Genomic DNA, 27,464 nt, shown 5'->3' on the forward strand with positions numbered 1-27,464 from the left:
AAGAGATTTGTTTGGGGTCCCTAAAATCAAATGGATGGCAGTTATATTGATAAAATATTTTGGCTAAAAATAAAGGTGAACACAATGGTTATGAATGTCATCAAATGTGTAATGGATGATTCAGAGTGGTTGTATGTTATTTTCGACTGGAGATAGGTAAGAAACAGGTAACTGACCGTTTATCAGAAATGTTTATGCATTTGAAATAGAGCAGCTCATTCCAATGACCCAGTTCAGTGCTTATTCTCGGGTTTTCAGAAGTTATTTTACACATTTGCTTTTACTGTAACACTATCCTAGACATTTTTCAAACGCGTAGAGAGCAAGCAAATATTGATTTTAAATTAAGCTTGTGGGAAGACTTTAAATCCCATGCTTGTCTTTGCTAAAACAGGGAGAAGTGTGTTTTCACCTTTAAATGGCAAAGAAATGAAAGTAGCAATAAACCTAAATTTGGCCATGTGTATCTTTGTAATGCAATACAAATTTGAGGACACATTCCCCTGGACCTTATTCAAATAATGGAGTTCATCATGGTTATTGGGGGAGAGGAAAAATACAACTCATCTACTATGTTTCATAGTAGAGACGGTGGTGCGGTGGGGAGAAGGAAGCAGGATGCGTAGACGTTGAAATATCAGTCATTAGCTTATGACCAGCACAATGTAGAAGAGGAATCACCTTTCTCATTCTAAAGAATACAATTCTCTTAATACGATTAACAATCTTCTTAATACAACCAACAATTAACAATATAGCACACTGCTGACTTACATGAACTCCTCAAATAAAAGCTTCCACTACAGAGACTAGTTAATTCTTTTTGGATAATACTGTTGAATCTTTAGAAGCAATCACTAATGCTGGTTCCTATTTACTGGTGTGTACTCCATATTAGATATTCATTTTAGAAAGATTACTCTGATAGTGAGCATGGACTAAAGAGTAGAAAGACTAACAGCAGGATTCTCTGTAAGAAGGCAGGTGCAATATTCTATCCCAGAGGGACAGAGCCAGAAACAAGGTGACTAAGAGTTGAAGGGAAGGAAGCTGTATCCGAGAATAAACATTTTCAAAATCAAGAACAACTTTTCCAAGGAAACAACATGGATCTAGCATGGATTATTCTTAAATAACATGAGATGGCTCCTAATGATCACTAATTCCTTTTCTATGTGATCATAAGTCATGCTGTTAATAAAATATTCTGGAATCAACAAAAGCTTCTTTGATGACTTCAAGAAGCCACCAGAGGACAACGGCCTGAAGAGTGGTTGGTGAAGCAGTTTAGATCAAACCGAATACTTTGCCAAGAAGGTCTTTTTAGTTTATAGATGTAGTATATAGACACATACAAAGAGAAGAAACAAAAGAGAAGAGAGAAGGATAAAGGTAAAATGTTAACAAATTGGAGAACTGTAGTCCATTGTAGTTCCGTGTAGGTTTACCAATCATAACCCTCTGGTGTGGGATGTTGACAGTGGAAGAGGCTATGTGTGAGTTGGGGGCAGCGCGTTTATGGGAACTCTAATGGCCTCTCAATTTTGCTGTGAACTTAAAACTGCTCTAAAAAAATCAAAATCATTTTTAAATGGGTTGGTTAATCAAATAAAAAGTTTGGTTCAGCATAAAGAGAAGCTCAAGGAGACTTTCAATACATTTAATTTCAAACATATACAAAAATGGGCTTATCCACAAGACAAATGAAAATTTCCAAACCAAGATAGCATTATAATAAATCAAACACTTAAGAAGACACCTAAGATCTTAGCTATAATGACATGTTTTCTTTTCAAGAAAGAAAAATTAAAATTTAAGCAATATTCATCCACAAATAATTTTCATAGTTTATAGTTACTTTTTCCAACCACTGTTTTAAATGGAAAATATGTAAAATGTGAAAGAGGATTATTCTACTAATATACAGAGGAAGAATTATCCTGAATCTCATACTATACTAAATATTCCTAACATGGAAAAAATGATTCCTAACTTTTTGTGTTCTTTAATACAGTTTTAATCATTGACTTATATACTTGGCATATAGTAAGTTTAAATTATTTTACAGTCAATTATGATAAGGTGCTAACAGGCTAAGTATGTAACATGCTGTGGTTTTCTCTTAAACGTAATTCTGCCTCCTTCAGATGGACTTAGAGTGTACATCACACTTGGCTCTGGACCTATCAATGAGGATCCTCCCACCTGTTTTACATCTGATATTGGGAAAAGGCAGTAACAGTCCATCTAACTAAACTCCTAGGGGTCATAAGGAACAAAGATGCAAAGCTCAGGAAAGTAGGAAGTAATTGCTTTTTAGATAGAAAGTTACTAGAAGGACAAATCCAAATAAAAGGTTTGACTATGTTGCAAAAAGTAAAATTACTCTTCAATCTTTTCAGAAATATCACTGCAAGAATACTGAGTAGATGCTGTTGTGTCAATCATATGCGCACAAAATTTGTAAGGTGCAAAATACAAGATAAATCTATCCTCACAATCTAAAATACATGGTTTCAAGTAAAATGAGATCTGCTTCTGACAAACATCTTTAATTACAAAAACCATATATATTTACTTCTAAATAAATAAGTTACTTTTCAGACTAAATATTTAATTGATCCAACCTAATGACTTTCGCTCAAATATATTTGTCAATAACAATGGATAAAAATGAGCAATAATGTATGTAAGCCAAATAGGAACAACTTATTACTGTCATAGAGTAAGAATTATATTTTACTTCCCCCTTAATTTCATATTTTATTCAGTGGCTATACCATATATTCTGTAGTCTCCCAGCACTTCCGCTAAATTTACAAGACAAACATTCTGCAGAGAAAGCACCCTCCTTCTCCCATCTGCCTCTATCTTTATTCACATTAGGGACACTTTGGAGATAATTTGCAGAGTAAGGAAACTTATGGGAAACCATGGCCATTTCACAACCACAAATGACAAGCCCTGATATCAGACAATTCCCAGACACACCAAAGTGAGACGGTCAGATTTAGCAGATAAAAATATAGGACATCCAGTTAAATTCGAATTTCAAATAAACAATGAATTTTTAAAAATATAAATATGTCCCACATATTGCATAGGAGTGCACTAAAAATTACTTTGTACTAAAAAAACTACTCATTATACAAGAAAGTTATCCATTAAATTTATTCATTCAATTTTGTGCATCATAGTGCACTAAAATTACTTTGTACTAAAAAATTATTCATTGTTTATCTAAAATTCAAATTTAACTGGGCATTCTGTGTTTTATCTGGCAATCTTTCACATTTTGTAGAAGCAATGTCTTCCTCTCCTATTAGACTGTGAGTTCCTTTATGGAAGGAATAGAGTAATTTATATTTGAATGGTCAGCCTCTAAAGCAATGCTTGATACATAATGGAAACACAATAGAAATGTGTTGAATGAATGAATGTAAAGGATGAAATTTAAAGAACTGATATAGATAGATAGAGGTAGATAGATATAGATAGATAGATAGACGGATAGATAGATACATAGATTAGATAATATAGATAGATAGATAGATAGATAGATAGATAGATAGATAGATAGATAGATAGATAGATATAGATAGATAGATAGATATAGGTATTTACCTTATAGCTTATTTTGTTGGCATAGGTCAACAAAATAATTATTACTGATACTGGCAATGAGTGAAACCAGAGTTCCAGCCCGACCAGGGTTACTCCTTTGGCAACTAGTATGAGTAACAGCACAGCTGTTATTCTCTTTCTGGCTACAGCTGTGGCTGTGCAGTGGATGGAAATGGACACAACCTTCTTTTTGCACGGGAGACCTCTTCACGCCCAGCTGAAACTTTGGTTACACTTGAGGAAACCACAGCTCTGGCTGAAAAGCAAGATAATGACCCATTAGAAGATCCATATCTTCATTTGAATATTGAGGAATTAAACCAAGAGTTTATGGTGAAAACTGAAGAACTCTATGACTCTCTCATGAACTACCACCGGCAGCCTCTGGATACAGTTCACTCTAAAATCCCAGATGAGACCCCACAGAAGCAAGATGTTCATTAAGCTACCCAACTATCATATTAACTGTATCCTGTTTTGTTATTGTTTTTGAAAAAAAAAAGTACTCTCCCAGGAATGTACTGAACTTTGTATGTAAATACAAACTTCTAGGTCTTAAATGTGATTTACATAATAAAGCATAATGTAAATAAACTTTACTAGCACACACACACAAAATATATATATATCTAGAATACATAAAATGTACAGAATATAAATATACAACATATTTATAAATATAAATATATAAAATATATACCGAATATAACTCTATCTGTATATGGATAAATAGGTAGGTAGGTAGATAGATAGATACATAGATGATAGATAGATTCAGACTCTGAATGAAGGCATGTGGTTTTGCAGGTTTATAACTTTAACTCACAATGACTAATATACATTGATCAGGTAAGACATCTCAGAAATGACTATGGCCCCATAAAATTGTGAAATGTGAGATACAATATGTTTTTGATGTTCCCGCCCTTCTGATGCCTTCCCTTCTCCCACACCTCCGCTGTTGCAATGACCTATTTTCCAAGGACCTGAACCTCCTGAGCCTCCCACTCCATCACCCTCCCCAGGACTGTCAGATCCACATTGGCTGGTCCTCCAAGTCAGTTTTCCATTGCTGTAAGTCACATAGATTTGGTTGCCATCCTGCTCCCCATACAAACCTCAATAGCAACTTGACTACTCCTTCAAGGTGGCTTTTGTGTCTTCCCAGGTGAATGACAATATTTTTAAATGTGAGAATGGAATTAGCAGAGACCACAAGACCCACTTCCCCTTTTCAGTAGGGTAACTTTGATTCCAAAAGTTTAGTTTTTTGTGATCTGACTCAAAAAAGTGACTAGTGATGTGACTTTTTGGCTAAGTAAGGGGGGGTGTTACGGTGATTTTTGTTATTGTTGGATTATTTGGGGAAGCTAATGGGGTTGACTTGATAGTTGAGACCTCCTGGAACACCATGCATGCCCCTGAGCAAACCTCGCTGCTAAACAGTTGAAGTTCTCGGAAGTGTCTTTTGTGGTTCCCTCTTGCTTGGTGTTTTAGGCATAAACTCCTCTGCTAGAAAATCAGCGTTTCCCACGGTCTGACCCCACTCAATCTGCTCAAACTTAATTCACACTGTTTTTATAGTACATGACACCAGCTTCTTTCACTCTTGTCCCCATCCCCTTTGATATCAACTTTTTCCTGCTAGTCCTTTTCGATTAGCTACACACCTCTAGGAAACCTCCCCTGTCTACCCCAATCCATATTAAACACTCTCTCTGACCTCTCAGAATGTATTTCTAGTTTATATACACACTTCCTGCAATGCTAGCAAAAATTTTCCTCCTAAATGGAAACTCGCATCAACAATCATCAATCCCCATTATAATTCCTGTAGAAGTTGCAGCATTTCTATTTTTATTCATGGGAAGAATAAGATCAAGGGTCAATTTCTTAATATTTATATGTATTCCTGAATAAACATTCTAGATAGGTTTGAAATTTATTACACAACTACAATCAATTCCTGAAGCGATAGCAAATCGCATCATTAGCTCTGCACGTTTAACCTTGTGTTCAGAGGCTGTGGATATTAGTAAGGACTGGGAGTAACGCTTAAACTACATTCAGAACCCAATTTTCTAGACGATGAGCTTTCTTTAAAGAAAGCTTAAAGCTAAAACACTATTTTTGAGACAAGAACAGAACATGGGAGTACACACTGTACAGGTAACCTACACTGAATGGTTGCTAGGAATACAAGGGATAATTCCAGAACTTGACTCCTGAAAGGCTCAAATTGGGTCTCACATAAGTACAAAAATGTACTTATAGCTAAAGGATACGTAAATGAAAAATCTTTGACAAGCTCATGACTTTTTAGAGCTCGGTGCAGACAGGCTCAGGCAGGATACCATGAGTTGCCTTATCTTTTCATTTAGGCTTCAAATTAATTCAACAAACATTTAGGGAACATCTACTAACTATTTTTGCCTTTGTGCTAGGAGCTGGGTTATTGTAATAATAAGGCAAACTCCCTGCCATTAAGACGCTCACAGTCGAGTTAGGAGACCACCATAGAAACAAGCATGTACATTTCCAGCTCTGAGGCAGCAGAAGGATGTATTATACGTCTTTTGTATATCTTTCAATCAAGCAATTAAAAAATCTTCCTGTGCGACCCTGTGCGAGGAGGCGCTTGGGTAGTTCTGTCCAGGAGGACCATCGCATAGTTGAAAGTTCCTCCAAGCAGCTGTGCACAGCAGGGCAGTTTGATTGGAGTCTGGGGAAGGGGCAGGGTCTGACTGGTCACAATAAGGGCCGGAGATTATTTGCAGTCAACTGCCCTAGAGCTAATGGGGTCTGGAACTACTTTGGTGATTTGGAAAATGGAAAGAAAAAGGAGAGGGGAATCCAGTTTACCCAGGGCTCCCCACCCACTTTCTGATTGGACCCACTTAGCATCTGCAGGGAGGGAAACAATAAAATGAAAAATATTTCCAGGGGTTACCCCAAAGGTCAATCTCTGGCTGTGCGGGACAATGGGGGTCTGGCCTCCTCTTCTCTCCAAAAAGGATGAAGGAGTTTTAATGAAGAGACATTTTCTCCGTGAAGATTCTAAACCCCGGCGGGTTCCACTAACTCCAGGGCAGCGAAGCCCCTGGCAGGGGCCGCGGGGAGGGGTGCCGCTAAGCGAATCGCTACACTGGGACCAGGAACCTGAGCGACAGCCGCACTCCTCCGCCCCCCGCGCGCGACCCGAGTTGGACGGCACGCTCCCAGCGGCGCGGTGCTGCGCCCCCGCCCCCGCCGTGCCGCGGCGCGCACAGCCCAGCCGGAGCGCGCACCCGCCACACAGGCACCGCTGCGCTCCGAGCGCCCAGACCGCGGCTGCCCCGGCGAAGGAGACCAACTCCTGCACGCCCGCCGACATGCGCTTCGGCTAGCGGCTCCCGGTTCCCGCGACCACCGCGCGTCCTTCTCTCGATTGTTCCTCTCTCTCTCTCGCTCTCGCTCTCGCTCTCTCTCGCTCTTATACACACACGCACACACACAATCTCACACCGATCTATACGCTGGAGGAGCAAAGATTTCCTTCGCGCCCCCTCCCTCTTCATCCTGAGAAGCTGAGGAACCGCGCAGTGGGGACCCCCGGACCGTCTGGAAATGCGAATCCTAAAGCGCTTCCTCGCTTGTATTCAGCTCCTCTGTGTTTGCCGTCTGGGTGAGTGATAAGACCTCGGTGGGGCTTCATCTCCGGGATCGTTTGGGACACGGGTGGGGGGATTTCAGAGCATTCGGTACTTGCTGCCGCCGCCGCCATCTAGCAAGGAGGAAAGAGGGACAGTGGACTGGGAATCTCACGGTGTCGGCGGCGGCACGATGGGTGTCAGCAGCGTGGGAGAATGAGGCCCCTCTCCACCTCGCACCTCCGCCACCTTCTATCTGCTGGCGGGGATACGTGCTTCCGCCGCCAGAAAAGAGGTTTACCTGTCACGATCCGTGTCCTCACAGCTCTTCTCTCTCCTCTTTTGAAAAGTGTGGAAAGAGCTTTTTAGATACACACAAGATAAATACAACCATGGTGCGGGACTATGTATTATATCGTGTTTTTGCAGTTAAGTTCTGCTACAGATATAATGGGTTTGGATGAAAAATACACGTGCCTGATGTGAATTTAACACATACATATACACGCGCGCACGCGCACGCGCACGCGCCCAAAATGTAATAACAGGAACAAGCACCAACTTGACATTTCAGTACTTTTAATTTAGTCACTTTCAAGTCTGGGCAGTTACTTAAAAAAAAAGTTTCAATCAAAATTTCTATCAACGTTCTGCCACTGCTGCCAAAGTCAGAGGAGAGCTGCAGGTTGATAATATTTATTCATGGATTCATCTGTCATCCACCACCTTCCAGGTTACACGTTTAGTACTGAAATTGCTTTCTGAAACAGCCAGTTGGAATATTTACTTGGAATGCAGATTCAAGTGTTCCAGTCACTTTCCAGAAGAATCGTAAGATTGGATTTTTGCATTTTATTAAGGAAATGTCTTTTTTCCTTCATGAAGATTTTCTACTATGATGGAATATAATGGGTTTGGAAGCATTAACCTGAAAGTTAGAAAATGTACCTTAGTTTGTGAGTACACATATTTTACTCTTTTCAGTTGGAGGATCCCAATTTTTTTATTTTAGATTGTTCATAATACAGTAGATATTAACCTACATTTTCATCCAATAGATGGTGCTGCTCTTGGCACAGTAACCTTTACAAAGAGAAATCATTTTCGTGTTCTAACTAATGAAAATTGCATTGCAAATATGGTAATAATTGCCAATAGCCCCCCTGATATACGGACATAGTTTAAATTCCAAAAGCTTTATGCAAATACTCAGGGTTGATGTGATGCACACGGTTGACATTTAAGACTTGGAGGGGAATCTGACCCTGGTTTTCTCTAAAACCATGTAGTTGCTTCTGGAGAGGGAAGACATTTTTGAAAGTGCTGTGTTCATCAAATGCACACCTGTTGAATTTACATTTCCACTATAGATCTGTTTTAACAACAAGGCCAGATCCTCCTGGTACCTAGATTATTATTTGAAGTAAATCTCACTGTAGTTTGGAAAGAAACCAGAGAATATTGCTTTGTATGCCATGCAAGCCACATGCCCTGATTATATTGTGAATTTTTTAGATTGAGGTACAATTAGCAGGGCATACAATTCATCTTATTAAAGTGTACAATGCAGTGGTTTTTAGTGTGTTCACAAAGTTGTGCCACTATCACCACTATCTAATTACAGGACATTTTAACAAGCTCCAAAAGAAACTCCATTGACAGTTATTTCTCACTCTCTCTGACCTCAGCCCTGGCAACCACCAATCTACTTTCTTCTTCCATAGGTTTGCATATTCTGAGCATTTCATATAAATAGAATCATCACAATATGTGGCCTTTTTGGTGTCTGGCTTCATTCACTTAGCATAATGTTTTCAAGATTCATCCATGTTGTAGCTTGTGTCAATACTTCATTCCTTTTTGTGACTGAATGTAGATGTTCCACTCCAATATACAACATCTTGCAAAGTCTTTTCTCAATAAAGCATTATTTTTGGCCTGTTGTTTTTGGTTATATAGATTTCAGTTTATTTGACGTTTTCTTTAATACTTTGATGAGGTAAAATTTAACTGTAAAGGATTAAATTAATTGTTTAAGAGTATCCCAAGTTCATGTGATATTATTGAATGTACTCCTGTATTAGAACTCAAAATGTGTTGTTTTGCTTTAAGACTGGCAGGTGACTACTTGTGTTATCCCTTCCCATTTTAACCAAGTTGGCCTTTAGCGTTGTTGCCTACAGGCTGACCTAGGGGCCGGGCAACCTCAAATGGGATGAATATCTTGATCTTAGGGTGCACGTTTTGAAAAACTAAGGCACTTCCTATACAAATGAAAAATTCAGCCTCCACTTCAACTACTTTTTCCTCCACATCTACTGTGGTATTCGTGGATATGTTTATTACTCATCTGCAGTGTCCTTGGAGCCAACGAAGCAGCCTGGCACATGTAATAGATACTCAGGAAAGGTCGGTTGACTGAGACTTGCTGTGCAGGATGACAGCTCCAATACAATTTGAATGTTAGGCTGCCATTCTTCCCACTATCCAAGAACAAGTTGTGGAATTCACTAAGGTGTTCCTTATTAGCAATTAAGAATGTCTTTATGACCTCATCACTTTCTGTGTCCAAAATTTCTTGATGTTTTGATCTGGACGTATAGACCAATTGCTTCTTTCAAGTAACTCTCCAAACAGAAAAATTCTCATTAGATTATTTGGACTGAAACGAATACTTTCTTTACCCATTACTACTGGGGATCACTAGGGACTAAAGAGGAGCATCATGTCTTTTTGGGGGGGAGTGAGGTGTTAAATATATCTGTGAGTTCATCTATCTGGATAGTTGTATCAAGATTGGTCTGTGGGGCTGGCCCCGTGGCCTAGCGGTTAAGTGCTTGCGCTCTGCTACTGGCAGCCCCGGTTCGGATCCCGGGCGCACACCGGCACACCGCTTCTCCGGCCATGCTGAGGCCGCGTCCCACATACAGCAACTAGAAGGATGTGCAGCTATGACGTACAGCTATCTACTGGGGCTTTGGGGAAAAAAGAGGAGGATTGGCAATAGACGTTAACTCAGAGCCGGTCTTCCTTAGCAAAAAGAGGAGGATTAGCATGGATGTTAGCTCAGGGCTGATCTTCCTCACAAAAAAAAAAAAAAGAAAAAGAAAAGAAAAGATTGGTCTGTGGCCACAACTATTTTTGCCAGAAGTAGCTAGATCACGGTTCTGAAGCTTTAGTGTGCATCAGAATCACCTGGAGGACTTGTTAAAACACCAATTGTGGGGCCCACCCTGGAGAGTTTCTCCTCCAGTAGGGCTGGGCTGGGGCTTGTGGATCGCCGTGTCTAACCCATTCCCAGGATATTCTGATGCTGCTGGTCCGGGTCCACACTTGGACAACTACTGCGCTAGCTTGACATTTAAATGGCAGCAAAGTTCCTGGATTATTAACCAGTTTTTCTTGTGGACTTCATTTCTGATACCTGCTTAATATATATTTTTTTAAATCGCAGGAGTAGCACAACATAGAGATTCTTAATCAGAGAGGCAGAAATTAAAGATGAGTCCAGAATAATTCCCTAAGTGAATTTGGACCTCCTCTAAATAACTGAGAGGTTTTCTACTAGGTGGAGAACTAAAGTAATGACTGCACAACTCTAGTTATTATTTAGTCTTGACCCACTGAACAGGTAATGGGAAAACTGCGGTGGCTTGCCTCTTAAGGAGGCTTAACTGTGAGTCGTCCAAAGAGGTAGGTGTTTTAAGAGTTTTTAAGGAACGGTTTCTTTCAACTAATGAGAATTCAAGATCTTTGAATTGAGTGAGTTATAGCCCTGCAAGGTACACTAAATTCAAATGTTTAAATATTATTGTTAAATCTGTAGTAAATCAGATTCTGAATGTTTAAGTCATCTTACTGCTTTAAAGGCCACATTTGCTACAAGTTATACCCAATTCCTCTCCAAGAATTAATTGCTTAATTTATCCTGAGTATGGAATCAGTGGAATCCAATATGTTGTGACTCTCAGCTTGGTCTCTTTATCTTCCAAAAACAAATTTTAAACAGGAATAGAAAATGTTCATGCTTTTCTCCTCCAAAATAATAACTAGTTTCCATTGAGAACATTAATTACTTTTGATTTGCAGATTACCAGTTTTCTTTATTTCTCTCTTACTCCTTTTTATGTAGACTATGGTTGCTTCCACTCAGGGCTGTTTGCCAAGATAAATCATTTCATTGATGAATTCATTTATGCTCTCATGTCCACACTAGATATTTGGGAACTTGCTTAAAATTTTACCTTGCAGGAGTTTTGCTTCTGGCAAAAATTCAGATTTTTCTGGAAGCATGAGCTGCATTTCCCCATTCTCATTTGCTGGGTGTTGAGACTGTAGTATGGAAGTGGAACTCTCTCATTTGAGGACCTCAAAGGAAGGACTTGATTAAGAAGATGAGCTTGTGTTTCATTTCCATTTACCATCTACTCAGCGTTTGCTGAGTGCAGATCTAGCGCTGGACACTTCATGTACATTTTCTCATTTCATTCTTCCCAAAACCTTTTGAGGTAGGTGTTCTCATTTTTCACGTTTTATAGCTGAGGAAACTGAGGCACAGAGAAGTCAAATGACTTCTCTAACATCACACAGCCTGTCTCAGCCCATATGTTCCTCTGACACCCAACGCTGTGCCTTTTTCTCCTTTCATTCCTAGGAGATCAGTTTGCTGTTTGGAATTTACCAGCTTGCTTCATATGACATGTGATGCTACATTTGCTTTCTTGCGGATCTCCATTCATGATTTTTCCCATGTGCTCCCATATTACTTTTTTGAAAAAGTAAAAAAAATTTTTTTTTTTAAATTAAGGCATAATTTACCTTTTCTAATGTACCATCTTGGAAGCTTTGACAAATGCACATGGTCACATAGCAACCACCGTGATCCAGACATGGAACATTCTCATCCATACTATTTTAACTACTTTTTCATTACATGTGTACTAGGTGCCTGACATCTGCTGGGCACTAATGATTAAGCAGTGCATAAACATACAGAGTCCTGGTACTCATGGTGCCTACAATCCAGCTGATCTGATTCAATCCCCACATTGAAAACCTCGTTAAATCTCATTTTTAAGATACTTTCTTCATTTAGAACTAGTTGACAATAACAGTCTTTTCCAAATATCTCTTAATGTGTTAAATATCTTAACTTTCAAATGTTTTAGAATGTTTCTTACTGCATCAAGAAGGCCAATGGGAAGAGTCAGAGTCAATTTAAACAAGATACCCAGATGTTTTGGCTGTGCTTTAATTTTTAATTACTGGGAGTAATCCCTAGCAGCAACTTCAGTTTACAAATAAAGAAATCAGTTTTTAACTGTGTTTGTAATTCTTCAGAGATGTAGACAACATACTGTATAGGCATTAATGGAAAAATGATTTGATCGTATTGTATAATCCTAAAACACATATTTAAGTGGAGGAGCTGTCCAATACCATAGCCACTAAGCATATGTGGCTATTTAATTTTAAATTTATTAAAATAAATTAATTCAGTTCCTCAGTCACACTAGCCACATTTCAAGTGCTCAGTTGCCACATGTGGCTAGTGGCACCACGTGGTGCAGCGCAGATATAGAACATTTCTATCACTGCAGAAGGTCTATTGAACGATGCTGTTTTAGCATCAAAAAAAGCTGATAAAGTATTGATGGATAGCACCTATGAGGTGCTCAACTCAACTACAAAGACTTCTAAAATCATGAAAATTATTTGAAGTGTTGATGTTATGTAGGCTATTTTTGGCGTGTGTTGTATCAGCCGTACAAAAATCACAGAGACATTCTGGTGGCCTTAGTCACGGAAGCAATTGATGAAGAAAGTTTAATGGCCACTTTGTGGCCTTTATAAACTAAGGTTGAGTGGGAAAGATTAGCTGCTAGTTCAGGAGTGAGTGCTCTGTTCCCACAGCACCTTTTCCATAATTGTTCTAGCATTCACTATGTTGTTTTGCAATGTATCTGTCCGTCTCCCTGACTAGAATAGCTCCTTGAGGGCAAAGACTATATTTCATTCATCCTTCGACTTAGCATTCTTAGACTTAGCACCTATAGCAGGAGTTTAATAAATCTTTAATGTATAAGGTCATAGGGAGAGAGTACTGTGAAGCTTCTGAGACAGCAGTAGCTTTTTGCTGTTGAGATCAGCCAGTATCCTCTGACCTTTCCTTCTTTTGATTCTAATCCCAATTCGAGAGTTACGTCAGCATTCACCTTGACCCGTCCATCATTAATGCCACTTCCGGCACCAGAACTTCGCTTTCTTTGACTCTCCCAGAAATGCACATAAGCATCACCTAGATCCAGACACTATCTGTGCAGGAAAAATAAAGCCCCCGTGATTGATACTGCATGTGTAGTGGCAGGAGCAATTTTGAGTGACATTTAATTCTAGATGAGTTGGCACCTGTGAAGCTTGTATATGTTCCAGGGGGCAGGGCATGAAGTCAGTGTGCGTGCCTGTGTGTGTGTGTGTGTGTGTGTGCGCGCGCGCGCGCGCTTGTGCATGTTCACTTCTTAGGGAGGAGAGGGCAGTGGGGGTGAGGGGTGGTCATTAATGAGAAATGAAGTATCCTGAGCCAATGAAGACTGTATTTTCAGTCAGTCAAAAGCCACCGAGTTTTCTAGTCAAGTGGGCCATAAGAGGTAGTGGCCCAAGGCAGTTCTGGAAACCAAGTAAGTGACAGGAACTACAGTCACATTATGTGGATATGCGTGCTTTTGGAATTTGTTGGTAGTTTTATCGTTAATTCCAGAGATGATTTACTGCACCTAGCTTAACCCTACACATAGCAGATGTTCAGCAAATATTTGAACTGAGTTGAATTCAAATGGAACAGGGCATGGGATGAGTTAGAAATCCTCACAGGAGTTAAAATCAGAAAAAAAGACTTGCTCTTTCATTAGGATCTTTGCTTTATTTTCTTCTCACTCACCACCCTTTCTTTCTTGCTTTCTTTTTCTGGCTGCTATTTCCTCTTCACCTTTACTTCCTTTAAACACAAATTTAAGATTAAAAAAAAAGTCAGCATCGCTGAGTATCTTGATGAAAAGTTTGGCAGGGAGGAGATTGACACTATTTGAGATCATTATTTAAAAATATTTTTACTGTGTTAATACAATTTGAGGAGCTTTGTAGTTAACACAATTTTTAAAGTATGGGTTAAGATTTCTTTCTGCCTAAAAATTCTAGTGTGTTAAAATGGACAAGTTGTTCTTTTTTTTTTTTTTTCACTTCTGATATTTGCACACAGATATTAAAGTAAATTCAGTTATTTAGGATCCTGGTTAAGGTGAACTTTCTGGTCTCGTTCAATAAGCATACATAAATTTATGTACACATTGACAAGAGATAAATATTTTACAAGTTTCCTTGGAAATATAGTCTTTATATATTTGGTATAATTTATTAATTAGTAGGTAAGCAGGATTTTTCTGTTATAATATTCATAACAATGACTCCAGGTACCTTTCCACTCTTGGAGAATCATTCTACCCTTCCCTTTCTCTGCCTTCTCCATTAGAATTTACTCCATAATTGTTCTGTTGTTTCACTGTCACTGACTGGACTGCTTATTTCTTGAATCCTAAAGCTCTAACATATTTACTAAAGATGGGTCTTGAATATTAGACCTTTTCTCTGAACTGATTAATTCAGTACCTTGAGTAGGAATAAAAGAAAATGTTACTGTTTAAAATGACCTCTTTTAAAGCAGAGATCGTGGTCCCCACCAGAGGTCTGATTGTGTGCTTAGAATAACAAAATGCTGGCTAGATATAAGGAATTTTTTGGCTTTTCTTATGGTTTTCAATCACATTATCATCAGATTAAAACTTATTTCTGTAATGACATTTTCACTCTTTTGCATTCTGAAATATCTTCTTGAATGGGATACATAAGGGTGGCATCTCACCTAGTGCACAGAATTGTGCAGAATCTTGGTCTGCCCCTAAGAGAGTATTGCACATACAATATCGTTGTCATGTTTATTTCAGTGCAAAAAAAGGTTGATAACCATTGAACCAGGTCAGTGGTTCTCAATCCTGGCTGCACTTTGGAATTATCTGGTATTATGGACTGAATGTTTGTGTCCCCCGCCCCCTTCCTGTGTTGAAGTCTTAACCCCCAGTGTGATGGTATTTGGAGGTGGGGCCTTTGGGAGGTAATTGGGTTTAGATGAGGTCATGAGAGTAGAGTCCCCATGATGGGATTAGTGTCCTTATAAGAAGAGGAAGAGACACCAGAGCTCTCTTCTCTCTACCATGTGAAGACACAGTGAGAAGGCAGTCCTCTGTAAGCCAGGAAGAGAGCTCTCTCCAGGAACCAAATCTGCCAGCTCCTTGATCTTGGACTTCTCAACCTCCAGAATTGTGAGAAATAAATAAATGTCTGTTGTTTAAGCCACCCAGTCTATGGTATTTTGTTATAGCAGGCTGAGCTGACTATACCCCTGGGGAAATTCTAAAACGTATTGATGTCTGGGCCCCACCTCGCATCAAGTACATGTGTGGGTATGGGGCCCAGATGTGAATATTTTCTTAAAACTCCCCAGTTGATTATAGAGAACAGCCACAGTTTGAAACCACGGATCTAGGTCAACCTTGTGATACTACTAATCTTAGTTCATTTTTCTTAAGGTAGAGATATTGGCAAGTTTCATGCTATCCTAAAACAAAGCTAGTGCCACAGGACAAAGGCCCTGGAAAACTTCCCATCTCTCTCTCCTCTTCTTAAGGGGGTTTTAGTTTCAGAGTAACCCTAGAAGGAGGAGTATGGACTATAGTGGTTGACCTCACAGTCTTTGCAAGCCAGAGGAACTTCAGGAGGCCAGATAGTCTTGGAATTGGTCCAAAGATTCAAGTCAATCAGCAAGTGGGAGGATAAGTGAACTAGCCTCCGAGATGGGGTTCTAAGTGCCTTTACTAGGGCATAGCACCTAATATCTTTTGTTTTGTCAATGATACATATTCTTGCTGTTTCTTTGTCTTATTTTCTTTCTCCATGCATAAATTGTTAGAGTTATTGTTTTCTGTTATGTAATACATGTAAGATTTAGCTATATTTTTTTCATTTCAGCATTTTATTTGTGTGTGTGTGTTTTTAAAATAACATTTTCATTGTTTACCAGATCTAGGCTATTTGTTTTTACTGTATTTGAAAAGCACTAATAGCTCCATTTAAAAGTCAATGAAGGGCTGGCCCTGTGGCTTGGTGGTTAAGTGCGCGCGCTGCGATGCTGGTGGCCCGGGTTCGGATCCCGGGTGCGCATCGAGGCACCACTTCTCCGTTCATCCTGAGGCCGAGTCCCACATACAACAACTAGAAGGATGTGCAGCTATGACATACAACTATCCACTGGGGCTTTGGGAAAAATAAAATAAATAAAATCTTTAAAAAAAAAAAAAGTCAATGAAGAATTTTTTTAGATGGTCCAAAAACTATTTTAATATTCTTAATAATTAACGGTGAGGACACAAGCACAAATCAATTCAGTGAATCTTTTTTGAGCATCTTGTTTGTGATAAATATTTCCCTAGAGAGAATATTCCTCTAGTGGTCTGCTAAGCCTTTGCCAGCGAGAAAGATCCATACATAAGTAGCTCTCATACCTGGCAGAGTTTGTGGAATATGAAAGTGTGAGTTGTATGGGAATGTAGGCCAAATTCACCTCTGGGATGGTTTCTAGAAGGAGATGGGGTTGGATGTAGATCCTGCAGGGTGAATGAGTAGGGCTTCGGGGGTCACCGTGGGGGCAAACAGCATTAGTGACAAAAAGGATGAGATACACAGAAGCATGGAATGGCAATGAGAATGTGGTGTTTGGAGAGAAGAAAAAATTGGAGGGATGTCTGGTAGTAGAACAGTATCCAAAAGTAGGTAGGATTTCCAATGGCTAATTGAAGGGTTTGGAGTTTGAAATTTATCCAGCATATAACAGGAAACTATTGAAGGGTTTTGAGTAGTGAAATGGCTTAAGTAGATCTCTATTTTAGGAAGATAACTCAAGTGTCAGAGTATAGGGTGCCTTTGAGCAGAGTGAGACTGGGAATCAGGAAGCTCAGTTAAAAGGCTGTTATACTGTAGCAGTCAAAGTGGAAATTTGATAAATCATTCAGAAGTATAATAATACCATCCTCTTTATATAATACTTTAATATTTAACAAGTACTTTCAAATACATTACCTCATTAGATATAAGTGTAATTGGTATAATTGCTAGGACTTCACGCCATTCTCTGGAGAGTGAGTCATTGGTGGTCCTCAAGAGAGTGTCCTCTCTAGAAAGGTGAAGATGTAGCAAGGACCACAGAGTCAGAGAAATATCCAGGAAGGAAAAGTGGAAGCAGCAAATACATGCAAACTATAGAAGTTCATAATGGAAAGGGAAGAGGAGAGACAAATAGACGATGGTGGCTTGAAAAACTGCTTATTCATTGAATGGTAGAACTCCAAATTTGTTACCACAAGACAAAGGAATTGAAGTTAGACATTTCCTCTGAACAGATTAAATCAGTGCCTTGAGAAGCAATAAGAAGAAATGGTGCTGCTTAAAATGATGTATTTTTATCTATTTTAGTAGAGATCATAGTCACAAAAACCGTTTTTCTTTTGGAAAGAATGAGAAGAATTTGAGTATATTTGTAGTGTCAGGCTAATTTTATCAAGTCTAATCAAAACTATTTACTTCATTCACCTTTAAAATTCTTGTAAATACAAGATTTGTAAATACATTTGTATTGTACGGGCACTATTTTGACATTTCAGTCAGCTGTCTGACAATAAATAGACTTTCTTGATATCCACGATTTCAGATTGCTTGAAGGCTGTCATATTCATATCGCATAAACTAGTATCTTTGTAAATTGCTTGCAACTTGTGTTTTACATAAAAACAGTACTATGGAAAATAATCCATAGAATAGTCTTCCAAGAATTTGTTTTTAAATTGATTTTAGCAATTTTTTTCTTTTAATTCATGATCTACTGTATGTCTCTTAGGATATATTAAGGATACGTGAAGTGGTAAATTAATGAATCATTAAGTTTAGAAAAGGAATAAAGTGGCAGCTATGTCAAGGATAGAAATGTAAGCATATTTCTCCTTGTGTAATGAAGAAATATAGCTATATTGTGCTATATAAGAGTTGGATGCAAGACTTTTGTGTTTAAAATTGTGGCTGAACGGATTCTTCGTGAGTAATATTTGGTTATGGTCCATTTTCCTTGGACAGCCTTCAGAGTAGAGAAATGGCATGTACTATGCATAAATATAATATATATTTATATGAGCATTTTATATATAAATATATTTATATGTATATAATGCATGTATCTATACACACAATAAATAAGGATATATATGTAGTTTTTTCTGCTTCTCAGAACTGACATTATTTTAAGCATTGCAAGATTATATTCTTTGGAAAAATTGTTAAGTTAAATGGTAGGAATTATCCTGGATATTTTGAGCCTTTTTCCTGCCTCCAACATAAAGGACAGGAAAAAGTTCTACTTCTTCCCGTGACCTGAGTACAGTGCTGTCCCTCTCCAAAGGGGTTGAGTCCAGTAGGGGTTGAGATCAATGGAACCCATCTCCCCAGATCTTCGTTGAGCAGTCACTGTGTGTGTAACACTGTGTTTGGACTTTAATGGTTTTTCTCTTTGAGGAGTTCATCTGGTTACAGATATAAAATGAACCCTGGTGGGAGCATACTGGAATGGAGAATAATGAAGTAAGTGTTAGATTGTATAAATCAGATTTTAAGTCTATCAAAAGTCATACAAAGGAGAGACAAAATAAAGATGTGGATTCATTTAAAAAATATCTGTGAGCACATGAGCAGCACTTCCTCCTCTTGAACACGTAACATTTACTCTTTCCTCCAATAATTTAAACCTCTTTTGTGCCCCCCCCTTTTTTAGCTATATACAGAAACAAAAAGGTAAGCCTAGTAATCATTTCAGATTATTCACTCAAAGAGAAGCTTGAATACAGAAGTTGGTTTCGTTTTTCATCTCCAGTGTGAAGTGCGTTTAGTTGTCCTCAATATTCTACCCTACCGCATTCAAAATAATAGTGTAAGGAGCAAAATATATAAGCAAAATGTGCATATCAGAACACTTTTCTTGTATGTTTTGTAACCTATTGCTAAGAAAATGTCACATAATTTCCATAGTTAAGTCTGTTCCAATTTCAGGCTTAATTTTTGGTAGTGGCAGCTGCTATTTTGTCACAAAGGTAAACTTTTGCTGCTAAAATTTCGAAGAATGAGTTGATATACATGTGATTCTTGCCTAAAAGTCTATCAAAATTAGGCAAGAATTTTAGACAGAGATGTTAATTCTGTCTGCAAAGTGGATTCCTGGAAAGAAGCACAAGGAATGAAATCACTTTTAATTAGCCAAGAATGGCTAGTACCCGTTGCGTTTAAATTCTTTAACATAACGGCACAGTCTGGGCATCATCCATCTCACAAGAGAGTATCCCATAATGCTTCTCTCTTGCCTGTGTTTCCAACTTATTTCCTTTCTAACCTCTCATTACCTCTTAGCTACTTAGTATTCTTGGCAGAAGAATCTAGAAAACACAAGATGCTTCTTAGTTCCTCAATAATTTATTCAAAAATTTTTTCCAACCCTTCCACTCCCCCAAAATGATAAGATACCCATAAGAAAGTATGGCAGTTCCCTATTTGGGGGGAGCTTTTTAAGCTTCTCAAGGGAGCTCCTCCTCCTCGTCCTCCCCCTCCTCCGCATCCACATTTTTAAATTAGAATCCTACAGCATCTGTCAATTTGGAACAAAAAAAAAAGCAACTCTTAGTTTTTACAAATATGATGAAAGATTAAGTTGTATTAGATTCAGTGGCATTCAAAGAAGTGAAGATAAGAAAATATTTAGCCAGGGGCCAGCCCCGTGGCTTGGCAGTTGGGTGCGGGCGCTCCGCTACTGGTGGCCCAGGTTCGGATCCCGGGCGCGCACTGACGCACCGCTTGACCGGCCATGCTGAGGCTGCGTCCCACATACAGCAACTAGAAGGATGTGCAACTATGACGTACAACTATCTACTGGGGCGTTGGGGAAAAAAAAATAAATAAATAAAAGAAATAAAAAAATAAAAAATAAAAGAAAATATTTAGCCAAACAGTCTCTCTCCTAATGATAACGGGCATATAAACCCTTTTACTGTGAAACAGGTTGGGTCTTCTCTGAATACGGGCAGAGAAAGTGTGCCTCCATGCAGCAAGTTTTCTCTTATAAATACATGGGGAGTGCTGGCTTGTTTAATGTGAGGCTTTGAGACTCTAGTACACAGTCTACTGGAGATTTGTTTGGGTGATTGCGCTACTGGAGAAAACTCACTGAAAATAGGTCATCAAGAAAAGATTGATACAGACTTTCTTGTGTGGAAGTAATTAGGCTTGTTTATTGCATTCTTGCTACATTTCAATGTACCAGACTATGCAGTTTCAGTGAGAAAATATGGTCACATATAATCTCACTTAGGATTTGTAGAGTGGAGTTTAGGTTCCCACTGATTAACCCTCTCAGGATCGTAATATGGTATTCAATATTTTAAGCATTTGAAAATTTTTTTGCATATTATATATATTCTTGCTCACTCACCTAAAAATCCCAAATACACATATTAGTTGATCAAAACACAGCTGGAAAGTTCCACTGTATTAAATATCACACACACACATACATACACACACACACACTGAGCCATGAAAATAGCAACAAACATATGCTCTATTAACCTAGGAAATCCTTCCCTACCTGTTCTCTTGCTAAAATGTATACAGTTCAATAGACACACTATAGTCATTACTTACTTGACATGAATTATTCCTTATCCAAGACCAATGTTAAAAAGGCCTTTTGCAAGTTTGTAGCAATGGATATTGGAATGCTTTAAGGAACTTGCATCTTAGAAGGACTTTTTTTTACATGGTGTGTTTCTGTAATTCTCAGAAAGAAATTCTTCTGCAACTGACTTCAGTAATGAAACGCACTAGAGGAATAAGGGTCTCCATCCATGGAAACCATTAAGAAAATAGTAGATAGGATTTTGTGTTGTTCCTACTCCTTACTGGGAAAGACCCATAGGTTCGTGTTACTCTTGATGTCTTATGATGCCCTTACCAGGGCATGAAAGGTGCTTCATAACCTGAACTCAGGCTACCCATCCAGCTTGACCTGAACCTCTGCACCTGTGCTCCTTCACTTTGTCTCAAGCTTTTCATTTTTCTTTGGTGGCTTGCATCCCTAGTTGTCTTTCATCTCCACTGTGAAACCTTCTCCCACACATCACTGCTCCCTGCCAGAGAGGGGGAAACATCACTCACATTGTATTTCAGTTGTTCCCATGGCTCTCTCCCTTGAGGGAGTCTGGTCTCAAATACAGGCACTGGGCTCTAAAGACCCCTGGCACATGTGGTAGGTGCTCAATAAATACTTGTGACATAAATGAGTGAATGAAATTCCTTCCAAAGCAGTCACTTTAAAAACAGAAAATATAATAGAATCTGTCCAGTCAAATGTTAAATATTGCCGCCACCTCAACTCATTCAGCACATTCTTTAGCAAAGTAAGAAACTTGGTATCACATTTCCAGCATGTGGAATTAGAAGTCAGTTCACCCTCAAATTCACTCAATCCCTCTTATTTTAAAAAAGTAAACTAAAAGTAGGTCAATCAAACTACATTCTCATTTTAACGGGTCCAAGAGTCTATATAGATTTTGAGCTGAATTGGCACACGATCATGGTCAACTTCCTAAGGGCTTTTACTCTTGGCATTCAGACTTTTAAGAAAGAAAATTAAGTGATTGGAATAGAGTACAATGGTGAATGCAGAAGAAGGGAAGAAAGATGACTGTGGCCAGAAACACGAGAGAAAGAGAACTATAAGTTTCTTTATTCTAAGTAGCGGTGGGAGAATCCACTTGTTGGCCTGCACAGCGGATGCACCATTTCTATGGCTAAGTTTTTCCTATGTTTCCTGTCAAGCTGGGGTTTTAATGAAACAAAAAGATACCGGATCCCTCTCGCTAACACCTCCACATCCCTCCAACACCCCAGGCAGTGCCAGCCAAGAGCATTTCTCTCAGCTCCTTTTACCCTTTTTTAAAACCAAGAACAAGATCTGAGATATGTGAGATCCTGTTTGATTCAAGCATGGAGAAAGCACTGTATATTTCACAGCCACTGGTTACCTGTCACTGTCAATAGCTGTATTGTCAGCATTTTATCATGGATCTCCTGCTTTAAAATTTTTGAGCAGCATAAGTTTTATATTTATAGAGTTAAGCTATTTTCCTTGGAAAAGAGGGCCAGTATTCTTGATACCTCAAAGTCTTAAAAAATGTGAGAATAGTAGAATGAGGCCCTGCCCTGCTCGGGGGACTATGAGGGATATTCTAAAACTACCTTTTGTGACAAGAATCAAAGTTTTTCCTCTTTGGGCTACCAATCTTGTTTACAGTGGAGAGTCCACAATACTGGAGAGTCCACAATAAGACATGTAAAACTCGAAGAGATCATGAAAAAATAGATTGCTGAAAACAAAGTCTATCCTTATGGGGCAAATGTTTAGTGAAATACTATAGAAGTTAGTGTTCTGTTCAATAAAAATAGTTTAGATATTTATGAGACAAATAGAAATTATTTACATAAGCTTCTGTAACTTCCCAATTCTGAGAACAACAATGATAAGAAAATCCAATTCAGGAAAACTTATCCGGGTTAGAATAGGACAAAGATCCACTAAAATACGTAATCACTTATACTGAAAAAATAGTTGTTATTTTTAATTTCGTGTGAATTGTACGGATATTGAATAATAGGTTATTTCAGAAATTATTTGAAAATGTTTGTTTTAATATGCCCAGGACAAAATATAATCATTATAACTTAAGAAATATAAAATTAAGAGAAAACAACACATCTGTGGAAAATAATTGAGATGCTCAGATGTTTAATTAAAAGACACTGAAAAAGAGAGCACTGATTGAAATAAACAGTGATACTTGATAGAACATTAACTAGCTTATTAAAAGTTAAAAAGCTATTATTTTATTATATAATAAGTAGAAACAGCAGTATTTGATCTGATGAAGAATTGGCAAATAGCTGTAAGCAATGGTTAATGTTCCTGGGGGACTTACTCTGGGAAAATCAGGTTTTAAAACACAATTATATAGGGAATGAATTAAATTACTAAAGTTTTAAATTTATGAGCAGAGAAAAGAATTGAGTGGTTTTAACATTAATTTTTAAGGGATGTGATATTTTCATCCTGATGTTTAAAAAGGCTTTAATTACTTTAGGTATTTAAAATGAGGCCTGAGTCAAACATTCAGTATGAGAAGCCTTACACCAAATGCAGCCATTATGATTATGGTTCTTTGGAAGCAATATTAGTCGTAAAATGATGTGTAGTTTGTGTTTTTGGGAAAGCTTACTATGACTTCAGAAGTTTTTGATAAGAAATTGTCTTCTGTGCAAAAGCAGAAGGGGCAATATTATATTAGGAAATGTAGATAAGGATTCTTTGAGTGACTTTGGAAGGCCTTCCTCCCAACCTGGAGCAAAGCTCTGTGGGAATGTCTTCAGCTAAAGGTCACATCTTTAGCAATAGAATTCTCTCTCTCTCTCTTTTTTTTTTTTTTTGCATTATATCCATTCGTAATTAAAGCATTGGTGTTTTCTTTCAAATTATTAGCTTAACATATGATAATACAAATTAATCAGTAAATGTGGTTAGAATAATGGATATTTCTTAACATGCTGTTAGTTCTACCATTAAAAAATGTCCTCTCAACTTCTGCCCCATTTCTCTCCTTCCATTTACAACTAAACTTTTGGAAAGTGTTTCCTATACTCACCATCTCCATTTGCTCTCCTCCTATTTGCTCCCGAACCCACTCTGAACAGAATTCTGTTTTCACCACTCAAAAAAACTGTCCTCGGGCTAGCCCCAGTGGCCTAGTGGTTAAGTTTGACACAGTTCTGCTTCGGCAGCCCAGGTTCGGTTGCCGGGCATGGACCTACACCACTCATATGTTAGTGGCCATGCTGTGGTGATGGCTCACATACAAAAAGTGGAAGATTGGCAGCGGATGTTAGCTCAGGGTGAATCTTCCTCAGCAAAAATAAAAAATAAACTGTCCTCATCAGTCTCACGGTGTGCTCGACATTGCCACATCCAATAGTCAACATCCTTGCTCCTCATTTTATTGACAGTAATCAATTCATCTTTCTGGCAACGCTTTGTTCACTTGACTTCCAGGATACCACATGTGCCGGGTTTTCCTGGTTGTCTCACTGACCACATACTTCGCTGGCTACCTCAGTCACTTTTGCTGGTTCCTTCTCACCTCTCAACTTCTAAACATTGGAGTCGCCAGGACTCATTCCTTGGGACATTTCTCTTTTCTGTTTACACTACTTGCATAGTTATCTCATCCCTGTATTCTCTACATGGGTGACTCTCAAATTTATATCTCTAGACCAGAACTGTTACCTGAACTCCAGAGTTACATATCCAACTGCCCACTCAGATACTAATACACCTCTCCAACTTGGCGTGTCCAAAATTGATCTCCTGTTCTTCCTCCCACCCCGATTCCTAACTTCCGTTGCCTTCTTTATCTCAGTAAATGACAATTTCACTCTTTTGGTTGCTCAGGCCAAAAATCTTGAAGTCATCTTCGATTCTTCCTTCTCTCTCACAACCTGTATTCAATCTACAAGCAAACTTTTCCTGAGTTATCTTTTCTTATGATCTCCATCCACTGCTACCATTTGTCCAGCCTCCATCATCCCTTGCCGGGATTACTGCATTGGTTTCCCAGCTGGTCTCCCTGCTTTGCCTCAAAAATCAGCAGGGATGATTTTGTTCACATGTAAGCCAGGTCTTGTCACTCCCCCAATTTCTTGTCTCACTCAGAGTAAAAGCCAGAATCTTTACAGTGTTCATCAAGCCCTGAATGATCTGGCTTCCTTTCACTTCTCTGATTGCCACTCCCGCTCCTCACTCCCACACTCCTTTTGTTCCAGCCTCACTAGCCTCTTTATTGGTCCTGAATCACCCAGGCACATTCTTCTCCAGGCTGTGTTTTTGCTGTTGCCTGTCTTTGAAGTGCCCTTCTTCTATAACTCTTTATGACCCACCTCCTCACCTCCTTTGGTTTTGCTCAATGTTACCTTTTTATTGAGGACTTTCCTGGACACACTGTTATAAAAGGCAACCACCTGCCTCCCCCAAATGCCCTCTGTCTCCCTCTCTTTATTTCTCTCTTTATACTTATCACTTACACATATTTTTAAATTATGTTAATTCTGTGTCTTCCCATTAGAACGTAAGCCCCCAGAGGGTTTGCGTGTTTGTTCACTCTCTAGCCTCAGTCCCCAGCACAGTGCCTGGCACAGAATGGTGCTCAGTAAATATTTGTTGTATAAATGAATAAATAAAACAATTCCCTTTTTTCTTTTGTAGTTTGATTTTGCTTGAATTTTATTTCATCTGATCTCACCGTGTCTTTCTTTAGTTTGCATTGCCATATGTATCTTAAGCTATCCTTTTATTTTTGACATTTCATGTAACTTTTCATTAAACGACCCTTGAAAATACCATATAGTCAACTTTTGGCTTTATTTGAAATCTGTTTATTTTTTGCAACATCTTTCTTTCATCTTGTGTTATTATTTCATATTTATGCATCCTCGTTGGTTTGTATACTCTCTGGTTCTTGCTTTATGCACTGTCTAGTCTTTGCCTTTATCTTTTCCTGCGTCATATTTTTAATTCTTATTTAATTTTAACTAGTAGAGTGCTTTAAAACTTTTTTCTCTAATTGTCAAGAGGAAAACTGTTTCTTTGAGTCCTTCTTTACAGCAGACATGAAGTGCATTACCCGCCACCAACAGTGTTCTTCCCACCTCACCAGCCAGCTTCCTCCAACCTTCTCTCTGTTACTTGGTATTATAAACGCAAGTTTGTTATTTTAAATACAGAACATTGTTACTAAGATATTATTGTTTACATTTTATTGGACATTCATAATTAGTTCAGAAACCTGCTGTATAATATATATCTGGATTATTTTTTTTGACTTAGAGCTTACAGTTTGTTGTATTTTATACCATAATTTTATCATTTTGGGTTGGATTCCTCCTTGAAGTAATTGTTTAAAGGAGATGTAGGTCACCCGTTTTCTGTATCAAGACATGTATGTTGAAGTTTTTTTCTTCACATATAGAAGACAACGTGGATGGACATAAAATTATTTGGTCACAACCTTTTTTCTTACAAAATATATGGCTCTGACTTTTTATATTATGACATTTAGTGTTGCTGAGAAAAGAGTGGAAAGTTCCACCCAAAGCCATTTCTTTTCCACCAGAAATGGCGTATTTAATGGCTGCAAAAAGAAGGCAAGGGTGGTGGAAGTGGAGCAGTACACTGGTGTCTTTGAAGCACGTTGCCTGTCTGGCAATGGGAAGGGACACAGGCTTCTGATTGGTTGAGACTTTAGACCTGCAGATCTATCAGCTTTCTCTCCACAGTCAAAATAATTAAATACATTAAAAATTATGCATTTGCACCTATAATAGTTAACAGTTATTTCACAAGTATTGCATATGGCTTTTCTATTTCACCATTTAAAGAGCAAAGTCATTCTGCCTGATGTATCTTAGAGATCTGCAAGCATTTCTCATTTATGTATACATACATATGTATATGTATATGTGTGTGTGTGTGTGTGTGTGTGTATATTTCACTCAGAAACTCTTAAGAAAACAATCCAATCTTTCTGATAAGGCAGTTGGGATTTGCCCCAAAATAAAAGTAATAGTAATTCAAGACTTTTTAAAATGTGTTAAACTTTCAACCATATAACATTTTCTGCATGATAGTGAGTTTCCTTATTCTTTGGAAAAATCTTTTTCATGATTATAAAATTATCATTGCAAATATTCAGAAATTACATAAAATATATAAATTTCACCCATAATTCCATCAGAGATAAATATTTTTAACATTTTAGTTTACCTCTTTCCCAACATTTTTCTAAGTACATACACACACACACACACACACACACACTCACCACACACATAGGGAGGGAGAGACGGAGGAGAGAAAAGGAGGGGGAGAAAGAGAGAGAGAAGCATGCATTTTAAACAAAGTTTGCCCTGTAC

At 38.3% G+C, this 27,464-nt stretch overlaps 1 protein-coding gene and 1 pseudogene across 1 annotated transcript in view; both read left to right on the forward strand.

Annotated features, from left to right (window-relative positions):
• Positions 1-1,188: 1,188 nt before the first annotated feature.
• Positions 1,189-4,068, forward strand: LOC147918255 (putative uncharacterized protein C6orf52 pseudogene; annotated as a pseudogene).
• A 2,950-nt stretch (positions 4,069-7,018) lies between these two features.
• The window catches only part of PTPRZ1 (protein tyrosine phosphatase receptor type Z1), a 177,039-nt gene continuing 156,593 nt past the window's right edge, over positions 7,019-27,464 (forward strand). The window contains exon 1 of the mRNA XM_014785324.2: positions 7,019-7,288. Coding sequence (XP_014640810.2) covers positions 7,231-7,288 — 58 coding nt within the window. The 5' untranslated portion in view covers positions 7,019-7,230. The remainder of the gene's footprint in view (positions 7,289-27,464) is intronic.

This window comes from Ceratotherium simum, chromosome 1, assembly GCF_057802395.1.
Source record: "Ceratotherium simum simum isolate JZ-2026a chromosome 1, ASM5780239v1, whole genome shotgun sequence".
In the NCBI taxonomy this organism is placed as follows: Eukaryota; Metazoa; Chordata; class Mammalia; order Perissodactyla; family Rhinocerotidae; genus Ceratotherium; species Ceratotherium simum.